The following is a 12,421-nucleotide window of genomic DNA, read 5'->3' on the forward strand; positions in this document are numbered from 1 at the left end:
TTCTATGAAACAAGTTTAGGACTCGTTCTAGAGCAAAAATTTAACCTTTTTAAGCTCATTCAACAATAAGAACTGAAGAATCATCTGTTCAACTTTGTTTGTTTCGGAATTTCAAAGTATCAATTCGAAATTTAATTCTGAGTTTCTCCAAGGGACTTTTTGGTTAATATGTTCAGGTTATAGTTATTAGTCACTCGAAATTGAAAAATGTGATATTTTTTTTCATAAACCCGAATACCAAACATCAATAACTTGTTTTTTCTTTCGTTTATTTTTACTCAATTACAATTTTCATTCAGCAACATTGCTTTTGCTTGTTTCATCGTTTCATTTCAATTTTTCTTATACTCTCTTTATAATATATACTCTTTTATAAAAAAAATAATACAAATTTTTGCCTTCAAATTGTATGTCCGTGTGTGTGTGTTTTTTTCTTATGTGTGTTTGGGTGTGTGTGTGCTATTTCTACAAACTTATACAATATCGCAGACATAGGTGTTCTATTACTTTTTGAAGATAAAAAAAAAGAGTTTATGTCTCCCACGGGGGTTTGTTGGAGCGCTCAATTCCAATAGTTTTATAATGCCTTGCTTTTATACACATTTTTAAGCAGAATAATAGGTAGATATAGGAAGTAAAGGTAAAGCGTGTCCACCCTTTTAATAGGGTGTGTGTGTCAATTTTGAGCTTGAGCAAAGCTTTGTGTATGTATGTAGGGGTTTAAGGGCTATAATATTTTTTGATTGTGTAAGTGTCGTTCACTACACTTTTGTCTTATTTTTTATGGACGCTCCTTATGGCCTAATGATATTTAAAAGTGGGAATAAAAAAATAAAAGAAAGTATATATAATTTGAAAAATGATAAAAATGAGTGTTTTTAAGGGAAGATCGAGGATGATTTTCTCCTAAGCAAACGCCTTTCGGGGGTTCGCTTATGGTCGGCATTCTTTGGGGACGAAGGTGTTCTTAAAGGGTTGGTTCCGTTCTGCTTGGATTGTGTTATTTTTTTCTCTCTCTCTGTCACGTTTGATCGGCCGCTGAAGACTCCAGTGGATTCCAGGGTTTTCCGGGAATCGTCCTTTTGCGAGGAGCAGCCCTGCAGATCAACGCGTCGGTCCTCGAATGGGTGGTGTTTTCGTCGCAAAAGCAGTCAATCTTTTGCACCATAAGTGACGATATACGGGGATCGGCGGTTGGTATCCAGGGCTTTCGGTCCTCCTAGTCAGAAAATTCCGCTTTCTGGGAGGATCCACTCGAATCCTGGCCGCTCGCACTCTCTCTCTCTCTTTCTCTGTTCTAAAATTTGTTCTTCTACGCATACGAGAAGAAGCGCTCAATCCTCAACAAAAGATCAAATAATTTACGTTACCCTAATTTAAATAGTAAATAATACTTATAAGAATCTATAAATAAACATATGCTTCCTAGGGTTCAATGTTACTATTTAAAATCAGTGAACAATTTGCGCAGCGTGTTTTGTAGATGTGTGGGCGTATTTGCTTGTTTAGGAGAAGCGATGAAGTGACGCGGGAGAGCAGATGTGCAGCAGGATGTCCTGGATGAAACTTGATGCTTGGTGCATTGTAGGGGGGGTGATTCGGAATTTTAGTTTTTTTTTGTGGTATGGCTAGTTGAAAATTTCGCAAAGTTGAACACTCAGAACGCGAAATTTTGTTCGAATTCCAAAAATTGGGCCTGACAGTGTTTCGATGGCGATGACCGCGCCTGAACGCGGAACATCGCGTGGATCCTGCTAATCGTGCGGGTTGCATTCATATTCTCCGGAAAATATGAATGAAAGCTGCTTTCTCGTGTCTTGGGGATTGGTTGGATAGGATTGGTCCGACTTCTGCTTCTGCTACTCCATTCGGTTTTTATAGGAAGGTGTAGGTTCCTTGGTGTCATCTCGGCGTCCCGAGATGCGCCCCTGGTGTGGGGTAATACGCGCACTTTTTTTTTTTAAATACTGTTGTTGTCTTTTTGGCTGTCATTAGCGTGAGAATATAGTGTTTGCTTTTTATAGGCGTTTAAGGTTAAAAAAGAGAATATCGGTCGGTCGTCATTGTTTCTTTGCTGCGCTACTGGTCGAGTGCCGCCTAGCTATTTCCGGTAGGATCTGGCTACCGGATGTGGTCCCCGCAATCCGGGACGCGGGTTGGCACTCGGACGGAGTCGGACGCGACACTCTTATTGTTTAGTAAATTATTTTAAAATCTTTTGCTTTAGCAGAACGGTTGTCGCAGTTTGGCGATTGCGTTCGTCAGATGCAGGATTTCTGTGTTCAGCTGGGACACCAGGGTGTCCAGTTTGTCGACGGAATCGAGGACCTCGACGCGTTCGGTGTGTGGGTTGAAGCGCACCTCGAATGGTCGGGACATGGTCGATACCCAGCGACGGAACTTCTCCTTGGCATCCTCGAAACTCTCAGCCACGTAGTAGATGGGCTGGTATTCTTGATCTTGGTAGGGCTGAACGGCGGTGCTGGCTGGGTCGAATGCGCGGTGCTCTGGCTTGTCGCTGATGGCGTGCAGCAGCTCTCCGTAGGCGGACAACAAACCGGCGCCATAGGCCTTCACCTCATTCTGCTCCTTGCACAGGCCGAACTCGACGGTGAACCAGTACACCTGTAAAATAGAGAGAAAAATACGGTTCAATTTATTTCCGGATCGATCTAACTTTTGGTGCTAGCGAAATCTCATAAAACACAAAAACCTCTAAATCAAAAATACGCTCAAGAATGCTTCAATGGCCATCCGCATTTCGGCGAGACTTTACGATCGGAGCCTGCTACGATTTTGTTTTACGATCCGGTGCAGTAAAAGTGAACCGCCTGGTCAAAGTCAATCAGAAGCGCCGCCAACTAGATGGAACCGTAAAGTAAACAACATTCAACTGGGTGGTAAAAGTTCAATTACCGGCCATAGGGTCACCATCAAATTCCAAATAGACCAACAACAAAATCCAAAAAATCAATGTCACAAATCCGGATCACTTCCACAGTCCAGTTAAGCGCCGAATCTGCGCGCGTGAGAAAACCTTGACCAAATGCAACTCCGAAATTACGATCATGCAAATCGGATCGCGTTCAACAAACTTTAATTGCGCCAATTACACCGTTTGATGGATTTTTTTTGCGCGCTTGCGCGTTCGCTCTTGTGAGCGTTATATTTTTTAGATGCAGAAAAAAAACCTGCTCCTTGCACTTGCCATTGAAAAATTATTATTATTTTTGCGCGCGCTAGGGCAACCGCGTGAGGTTTGCTTGGAACTGCGCTAAACCTGACCGGTTCCAGCTCACACTTAAGAATTAATAACTGGTAGGTAGTAGCTAGTAGCTTCGGGCAGCTCCACCCACTCCCTGCTGCATGCAAGTGTCTCTAGTAACGGAGGAGGTAGCTGTTCAGAAGCCTAGAAGCTCGGACTAGCCCCCGCGTGGAATCACTGTCAAGTGCACTGTGCCACTAGGTTAATCGATGAGGAGGTAGATATAAAGTATAACTACCACCCAGGCCCTCGAGTTGTGAGTTGTGAGGTGAGCTATGAGGTTGGGCTTTTAGGGTTTCCAATGGAAGTTCTTTTCCCTAAGGCGATTGAATCAATTTGAATTGTTGCATGCGATTTAACAAGTGATTTTTAAGTCCGAATTTTTATGAGTGTGTTAGTTTGAAACAGACAAAACATGGTACATTAAAATCATGTATCTTCTAAAAAGTTATTTTGTCATTGAAAACTTGAAGAACCAGTCAGGCTTTACGCAATACGCTAAATTCGGATTTCTGAGGCATGGGCATATAGTCTTTGTTACTGGTCCAAAATCAAGAGAGGCTTTTAGAAAACAATTGACTCTTAATTATGATTTTGAAATTTACATTTTGAATTCGAATTTGGATAGTAAATTTTTTGTTCGTAATTCTGATATCGGAATACTTTTCAACATCGAAATTAAATTATTCCTCTAACACGAAAAATCAAATTATTTTCATTGTTATTTTTTTGGAGTGCAATCCATTTCAAAGTAACCTTTTTCACAATTTTGGATTGTTCCAAGCACATTTCATCGCGATTAGATTCTGATTTTAAACTCTGAAATTAAATTCTGAGAATTCTGAAACTGAGAAGATGAATTTGTTTGAAGGTCTGAATTCTGAATTCTGAATTGGAACTCTAAGTCTGAACTTTGAATGCTGAATCTGAATTCTGAGTATTAGTTCTGATTTTTTTTTATTTTGAGTACGGAGCCATCCTAAAATTGAGTTTAAATTTTCTTGAATCATTCCTAATTTAGAGATTTTTCCTTCCATTTTGGATACTTACCGTTGACAGCTTTTCAATCTCCTCGTCCGAGGCGCCCAGCGATGCTAATCCGATTTCCTGCGAGAATTGTGCGAAGCTCGGATCGGCCAGCAGCGGCATGTGGCCTAGCAGTTCGTGGATGCAATCGCTATGGAATTAAAATAAGGAAAAGAGGAAAAAAGATTAAGTCGATTGTTAAAGATTTGTAATAGAACTGACAAATGAAATAAAAAGAGCATCGAAACAAGACTGGCAAAAAGAAACATTTCCCTTGGGATCGAGGATCAACTTTCCCGGAATAATTCATACTTAAAAAATAGAAGGAAAAAAACGTCGACATGATGATTCCGGTGGCAAGTTGTTAACAATTTTGTGACGGAAAGTGATGAATCAGAAACACTTTCCCTGCGCCCCACGTCGATCTAATCGATATCGGAAAGGCGACCGAGAGTATGCTTTTAAATCAATTAGGTTTTCGCAACCGTTTCCCGAGAATGGCTTGGCTGAAAGTGTGGAACTAATTTTATGCTTTTTGCATAGCTCAATTTGCTGGCTGCCCCCCCTTGTTTGATGGATGCCGCTTTTGTCAATTTTCACTTCTGTCGTCCTGATTGAATTAGTTTCCGTTGCTGTAAGGTTAAAAGTTGATGTTTTCTGGCTAGTTTTACTCTTCCTTTTCCAATGAAATTATTTCGAACTTTTTTTTTCAGTTATTTTTAAGCTTGTGTTAAAAAGTGACAACATTACTGTTCCCAGTTCGAAATAAAAGTAGGTAATGCAAGGCAAGCCAGTCAAAATAATGGAAATAAAATGAGTTTAGCGGAAATAAGCGTCCTGCTCGCTTTTCCTTTCCTAACCTAACTTTTCTCTTTTACAATGGCGATCCTACGAAAGAAAGCACTTGGAAAGCGACAATAATGGATCGGAGCGACGCCTTTTGATGACGATTCTGATCTTTTTGATTCCTTAGGGAGCCTCACACTCACCCACTAAGTGGTTGAACCCCCCAAAAGGAAACGAGCCGGGGAAAGTTGGCATCAAAGCGAAAATGCGGAAATGCGAAAATGATTCCCCTCTCCGGCCGAAAGAAAGCTTCCATCTGCTTCCGGAGTCACAGACTTCCTGAGCGACTCAGTTTTCTGGGTCAGAAACAGAAGGAAACTGGCTCTGTGGTATTTATTGCTCGGTGGGAAGTTTATCAACGAATCAGAAGCAACAAGTTGTTGCTGGCTCGAAGAAAGCTTAGGAAGTGTAGCAATTAGGCAGGAGAATAAATTGTTGGATTGTTCTGCGTTTCAGATTGAGAAATCTGGGATTGTTTTTGTCTGTTTTAATTGTCTTTGAAAAAATTACCGAATTTAGATGGAAAAAGGATCGAGTGACTGTAAATATACAAAGTGGTAATCGTATATGCGACAAAAAAGTATCACTGAAAGTACCTAATTAGATCTAGGTATTTACGGATGTTACCGATTTACAGCAATATTTTCGATTCGGTTTTTTTTAACCAAATTTCAGTTTTTTATTACTGAAAGTTCGGATATTTTAGCCGATTGACTGAATATTTATACCAAACAATCGGTCATTTTTACCGAACCAGCCGTGAAAGTTCGGTAAATCCATTTTAACCGAAAGTACGGTTTTTTCTCCGATCAACGGAATATTTTTACCGAGTGATCGATAATTTTTACCGAACATACTGCGAAAGTTCGGTAAAAAAAATCGTACTCGTAGATCCCCGATAAGTTATTTTTAATGGGGAGAATTATTTTCTGATGAAAAAGATTCCTCTAGGACTTTAGGAGGCTTATTCAAGATGCTTATCTAATATCGGTGAGCGAGAGGCGTTTGACGTTTTGTTTACGTTTCCAACGTTTCGATATTTATTACATTTCCTTCAGGGATTAATCGCTTTATTTGGCCTTATTACGACATATTGCAGATGATTGGAACAATCTTAATATGTGTGGGCTTAAGGAAGACCCCAATGAGTAGAACAAAGTCACTCAAAGCTGTATGTGTTTATAACACATATCACAGATTAAATTTTAATCAATTTATTCCCGCTACTTATGACTCAGGCATTATCCTTAGAAATTGAGCGTTGTATTCAATTTATGAAGCATTCAGCATTCATCTCGATTAACTATCCGTTATTGAAAGATTACAACTAATAGATTTATTCAAGCTTAAACACACGAAAAGAAAAAAATTTGTTTTCTAATACGGGCTTGTGATATAGCTCAGTTGGTAAATCAGTTGCCTCGTGAGCCTATGTCCACAAGTTCGAGCCCAAGAGTAAACATCGAACACGGTTGTACCGGATAAGTTTTTCAAAACACTATTCGCCAACTACATTGTTGATATAAAGACGTGAATGCCACATAGATGGCAAAACGACTATAATCGAAACAAAAAAGTATTCAAATACTATCGTCCTTAAAGTGTAAAAAGTGTAAATTTATGGATTTGGCAGCTTTGTTTACCGTAATTGGGTAAATTTTCCCCTCAGTGTAGTGTAGTTTCAAACATTTTAGCAAACGGAAAATAATAAAAAGGTAAAATTTACCGAGATAAACACGTGAATGCTCGTGAAATCCAAAAAGGTAACTTCTACCTCGTCTAGGTGAAATTCACCTCTTAGCGAGATAAAGTTTACCTGATCGAGCTGACAAAAAAAGTAAAATTCACCTAGAAAAAAGGTAAAGCTTACCTCGTAGCAAGGTGAAGTTTATCTGGATTGAGCAGAAAGGAATGAAATGTAAATCCAGAAAAGGTACTTCCTACCTCATGAACTTTGCGACTTGGCCCATGCAGTGAGCTGCTTCGAGGTGTTTCCACATAATTCCGGTGCAATCTCAGACAGAAACCGGTAGAATGTAACTTGTTTTTTAGTGAATCCCATAGAGCCCATCCCATTTACCTTTTTGCTAGGTGAATAAAAAAACGGTAAAATTTACCTATTCGCTTTTTTGTCAGTGAATCCCATATAGCCCATACCATTTACCTTTTTGTTAGGTGAATGGATAAAGGTGGATAAAGTGTAAAATTTACCTTTTAGCCCATCAGTGTAGTGTAGTTTTAATCATTTCAACAACACGGAAAATAATGAAAAAGGTAAAATTCACCGAGATAAAACGGTGAATGCTCGTGAAATCCAAAAAGATAACTTTCACCTCGTCTAGGTGAAATTCACCTCACAGCGAGGTAAAGTTTACCTGATCGAGCTGACAAAAAAGTAAAATTCGCATAAAAAAAAGATAAATCGAAAAAAGGTAAAGCTTACCTTGCAGCAAGGTAAAGTTTATCTGAATTGAGCAGAATAAAAAGGTACAGTTCACCGAGATGGAAGGTAAATCCAAAATAAGTACTTTCTACCTATTCGAGGTATAACTTACTTCGTAGCGAGGTGATGCTTACCTCGTAGTGAGGTGAAATTGACCTCGATTGAGCTAAACAAATCTGTACAATTCACCACAGATGAAAATTCACCTAGAAAAAAGATAACTATTTTCTGAAACCGTTTTTTAAAGTTGAGCTGTTATATCGTTGAGAAAAAGGTTTTGGATTCGTGCGTAAAATGTGAAAATCGGAACAGAACGGTAAATGTAGCCAAAATTTCATTTAGTTGTGCTAGTTCTCATGAACTTTTGCTTTTAAAAATCTGCAGTGAGCTTCGAAGTGTGTTCCATATAATTCCGGAACAATCTCAGAATGAAACCGGTAGAATGTACCTTTTTTTGTCAGCGAACTACATAGAGCCCATCCCATTTACCTTTTTGCTAGGTGAATGGAAAAACTGTAAAATTTACCTTTTTGCTAGGCGAATGAAAAATAGGTAAAATTCATCGAGAAAGATGATTGGTGGTAAAAAATTTACCTCTGCTTCTCGATCAATTTTGCCTTTTTTTTTAATTTTCCGTGAACTTTTCTTAAATTTTTGAATATAGATTTTGCAGATTAATATTGATATTGAAAACCAAGTCAAATATTTTCTGGACCGTGAGCTGAATGGCACAGAGAGCCAACTTTCAAACCCGCTAAATTTTAATCCAGTATTTCTGAGGGACATTCACATAAAATCTTGAAGTCTGAGTAGCTGGACAAGCTCTGATTTGAAGCACTTATCAGACTGTTGCTGCTGATATTGATTTCAGATTACTTCGGCACCGGATTGTAAAGCGAAGTGAAACAAGAAGCACAGATTTGAAAGACTGTGACTGCCGAATTTGTTTCGAAATTGTGTAGGATCCTGTAAATAAGACGGAGTAGCTGAGGAAGCACAAATTTGTGAGGCTGTATCTGAGTTTGTTATGAAGTTGTTCTGGCTCCTGTAAATAAGACGGGGTGGCTGTAGAAGAATAGAATTGAAAGGCTGTCTCTGAGTTTGTTAGGAAGGTATTTTGGCTCCTGTAAATATGACGAAGTGGCTGAGGAAGCACAAATTTTATAGGCTGTCTCTGAGTTTGTTATGAAGGTATTTTGGCTCCTGTAAATATGACGAAGTAGCTGAGGAAGCACAAATTTTATAGGCTGTCTCTGAGTTTGTTATGAAGGTATTTTGGCTCCTGTAAATAAGACGAAGTGGATGAGGAAGCACAAATTTGAAAGGCTGTCTCTGAATTTGTTATAAAGGTATTTTGGCTGAGGAAGCACAATTTTGAAAGGCTGTTGTTAGTTCAGAACAGATTTGGTTTTGAACGCGCACATTTTCAGGCAGCTTCTGCTGATTGTTTACTTTGATTTGTCTCTCCGGTGGAAAAGACGGAATTGGCTTAGAAAGTGCAGACTTTTAAGGCTGCTGTTGCTGATTGTTTGATTTAATTTGGCCTTACGGTGGAAAAAGATGGAATTGGCTTTGGAAGCGCAGATTTTTAAGGCAGCTGTTGCTGACAGTTTGTTTTGATTTGGCCTTGCGGTGGAAAAAGGCGGAATGGATTTGGAAGCGCAGATTTTCAGGCAGCTTCTGCTGATTGTTTGTTTTGATTTGGCCTTCCGGTGGAAAAAAACGGAATGAATTTGAAAGCGCAGATTTTCAGGCAGCTTCTGCTGATTGTTTACGTTGATTGGGAAAAGACGGAATGGATTCGAAAGCGCAGATTTTCAGGCTCAGCTTCTGCTGATTGTTTACTTTGATTTGGCTTTCCGGTGGAAAAATACGGAATTGGCTTAGAAAGTGCAAATTTTTACGGCTGCTTTTGCTGTTTGTTTGTTTTGATTTGGCCTTCCGGTGGAAAAAGATGGAATGGATTTGGAAGCGCAGATTTTCAGGCAGCTTCTGCTGATTGTTTGTTTTGATTTGGCCTTCCGATGAAAAAAGACGGAATTGGCTTTGGAAGCGCAGATTATCAGGCAGCTTCTGCTGATTGTTTGGTTTGATTTGGCCTTCCGGTGGAAAACGATGGATTGGCTTTGGAAGCGCAGATTTTTAAGGCTGCTGTTGCTGATTGTTTGTTTTGATTTGTCATTCTGGTGAAAAAAGACAGGATTGGCTTAGGAAGCGCAGATTTTTAAGGCTGCTGTTGCTGATTGTTTGTTTTGATTTGGCCTTCTGGTGGAAAAAGCGGTGTTGGCATAGGAAGCGCAGATTTTTAAGGCTGCTGCTTCTGATTTTTATTTTGATTTGGATTTTTAAAGCTACTGCTGCTGATTGTTTGTCCTGAATTAGCCTTCTGGTTAGAAAATCTGTTTCTAAGAATGCTATCGAATTATTACTGCTCTGGTACACAAAGACAGAGTGCTAATAAAGCACAGTTTGAGAAAGCTGTTGCTAAGAATGTGTTTTTGTGGATTTTTCCGGCTCTGGTAAACAAAAGCAGAGCGACAGGAAAAGCACAAATTGGGAAGGCTTTTGTGAAGACGTGTCTGAGTGATTCTCTGAATTGAAATTCATAAGAATCGTAAAATCACTACATTTGTTATGAGATTAGTCTCGCTTTAGTAAATGAGACGAAGTGGCCGAAGACGCTCTGATTTGACAGGCTGTGGCTGAGTTTGATTCTAAATAGTTCCATCTTCGGTGATTAATACAGAGTGGTAGAAGAAGAATAGATTAAAAAAGTTGTTGTTAAGTTTATTTTGAGAGTATTCCGGTTCCAGTAAATATGATGGAATGGATGGAAAAGAATGTTATTGCAAAAAATTTCTCCAAAAACTGTTTCCAAGTTCTGTTAGATAGTTTTCTTCTACAACCGTTCAAGAAATATTCCTTAAAACATAGTGCAACTGAGAGCATCATTGACTACTTCCGGTTATTTCGTTGCTTTGGTCGAGCTAAAAAAAAATTCTTCAAACAGTAAGAAGTAACAACCAGCACTTAACCCATTGAATGCGACTACAAATAAGAGCTTGCTAGCTAACTTTGCGCTGCTTTCTTTCTTCCCTTCGGGAGCTTTGAATTTTCCGTTCCTTTGTGCCACTCAAGCTTTCCGGAACCAGTTCCGGTTGAAGTCAACACGTTCCGATGCAATGTTACTGAAAGCGAAAAAAAAATGCGAGAAAAAATACTCACGGCTCGGGGGTGTGGTAGGGCGAGTTGACGTGGCGCACGTACTGGGTGCTCTGGAAGATCCGGAAGGCCAAGCTGGCGAGGAAGTCTCGGGCGGTGAGCAACCCGGCGGCCGGTCGCAGCGTGAAGCCGGTGTTCCGGCGCAGGAAGTCGCTCATCTCCTGCAGCTGCGGGATGCGTTCCTTCACGAAGATCTTCTCCTGTTCCAGCTTGCTGAACACGGCAATGTACTCGGAGCAGGCGTGCTTCACCATCAGCTCCTTGACGCGGCCGAAGACGACGCCCCAGGTCGCGTTCTCGGTGTCCACGTAGTTGATGTGGGGGATTGGGTCACCGCTGTTTATTTTTTTGAGGTTATGTGTTGTTAAAGTTTGTTGGAAAAACTAGGGAAAAAAGGGGAACTTACTATTTGTAAGCGAATGCAATCTCGGCGATCTCCTTCCGGCGGGCGCGGTACTCCTGGTCGGCGAATCCGGGATGGTTCATGTCCAGATCCGGTTCGTACTTGGTCATCAGATGGTTGCAGCCATCCAACTCGGAAGCATGTTTCGGGAACCAGGGAGCCTTCACGTTGACGTTGGTGTTCTCCGACAGCAAGCTAACGCTACCGAAGGACGCGGTCTGGCGCAGCGAACGGATCAGCTGCAGCAGATTGGAGCGGGCCATGTCAACCTTGACGAGCACGTCGAACTGGACGCCCTCGCTGCGCGATTGGCGCGATTCGATGTGCGCGACGGTTCCGTGGAAGGTTTCGACCGCCTTCAGGATCCGGCCGAGATTGGCCATGCCATCCCGCAGGTGCACAACGACGGCGGCGCGGACGGATTCCTTTTCGGCCTCGGGCGAGGCGGAGGCAGCGTTTTGAAGCACCACTTCCTCCTCCGTTAGGCCGGCGTCTGTTTGAATTAGAAAAAAGGAAAGAAAATTGTAAGATTCAACATTTCATTCAGAATTCATTCATGCTTCATCTCCGGTTAAGATTGCGGATTTAAAATTTTAACAATTCCAGCTAACCATTTCATAAAATGGCAAGGCTCATTGTCATAATCGACTCCCATTCGAATCTAATGGGTCGTGAAAATTGTCACTCTCCCCCTGTCATCAAGTTCTTCATAACGTCCTCACTTTGTGTCGCATCAACGATTCACGAAAAGCACCGGAGGAAAAGATTTTCTCAACCGCCTTGTCGTTGGCCCACTTTAGGATGGAAGGTCGATGGCGAGGGATAAAGAGCCAAGATTATACTCTTCAACCGGTTTCCATCATTTGCGACCGGCTTGTTTCGGAGGGAAAATCAACCCCCTTTTTTGGGGAAGAATGTGTGGGGAACCATTTTTCTCAATGAAAAGAAATTTTCTTCCCACGCTTCCTTATGGCTGAAATCTTAAGGACACGTACTCTCACACATACACACATGGACGCCGTTTCCCATTTCAAATATGAGTGAGTGGTGGGTATTATGAATTGACCTGGTGGCGGGCATCAGCCCGTTTCTTCGTTTCGTAATGATTGTGTGAAGCAGCTTCTTGGCCACTTGTTGAGCTGATGGTTCTGGCTCGTTGACTTACTTAGCCGGGGCTAACATTGTTGTGCCATCATCAGAGCACACACTCACGCAC

At 40.9% G+C, this 12,421-nt stretch overlaps 1 protein-coding gene across 4 annotated transcripts in view; it reads right to left on the reverse strand.

The window, feature by feature from the left end:
* Positions 1 to 252: 252 nt before the first annotated feature.
* The window catches only part of LOC129751747 (tyrosine 3-monooxygenase), a 45,427-nt gene continuing 33,258 nt past the window's right edge, over positions 253 to 12,421 (reverse strand). For all 4 annotated transcript variants that reach the window (XM_055747437.1, XM_055747436.1, XM_055747435.1 and 1 more), the window contains 4 exons: positions 11,209 to 11,698; positions 10,806 to 11,138; positions 4,316 to 4,442; positions 253 to 2,625 (listed from right to left, as the gene is read on the reverse strand). In XM_055747437.1, the coding sequence (XP_055603412.1) occupies positions 2,224 to 2,625; positions 4,316 to 4,442; positions 10,806 to 11,138; positions 11,209 to 11,698 (1,352 nt within the window). In that variant the 3' untranslated portion in view covers positions 253 to 2,223. The remainder of the gene's footprint in view (positions 2,626 to 4,315; positions 4,443 to 10,805; positions 11,139 to 11,208; positions 11,699 to 12,421) is intronic.

This window comes from Uranotaenia lowii, chromosome 3, assembly GCF_029784155.1.
Source record: "Uranotaenia lowii strain MFRU-FL chromosome 3, ASM2978415v1, whole genome shotgun sequence".
Lineage (NCBI taxonomy): Eukaryota > Metazoa > Arthropoda > Insecta > Diptera > Culicidae > Uranotaenia > Uranotaenia lowii.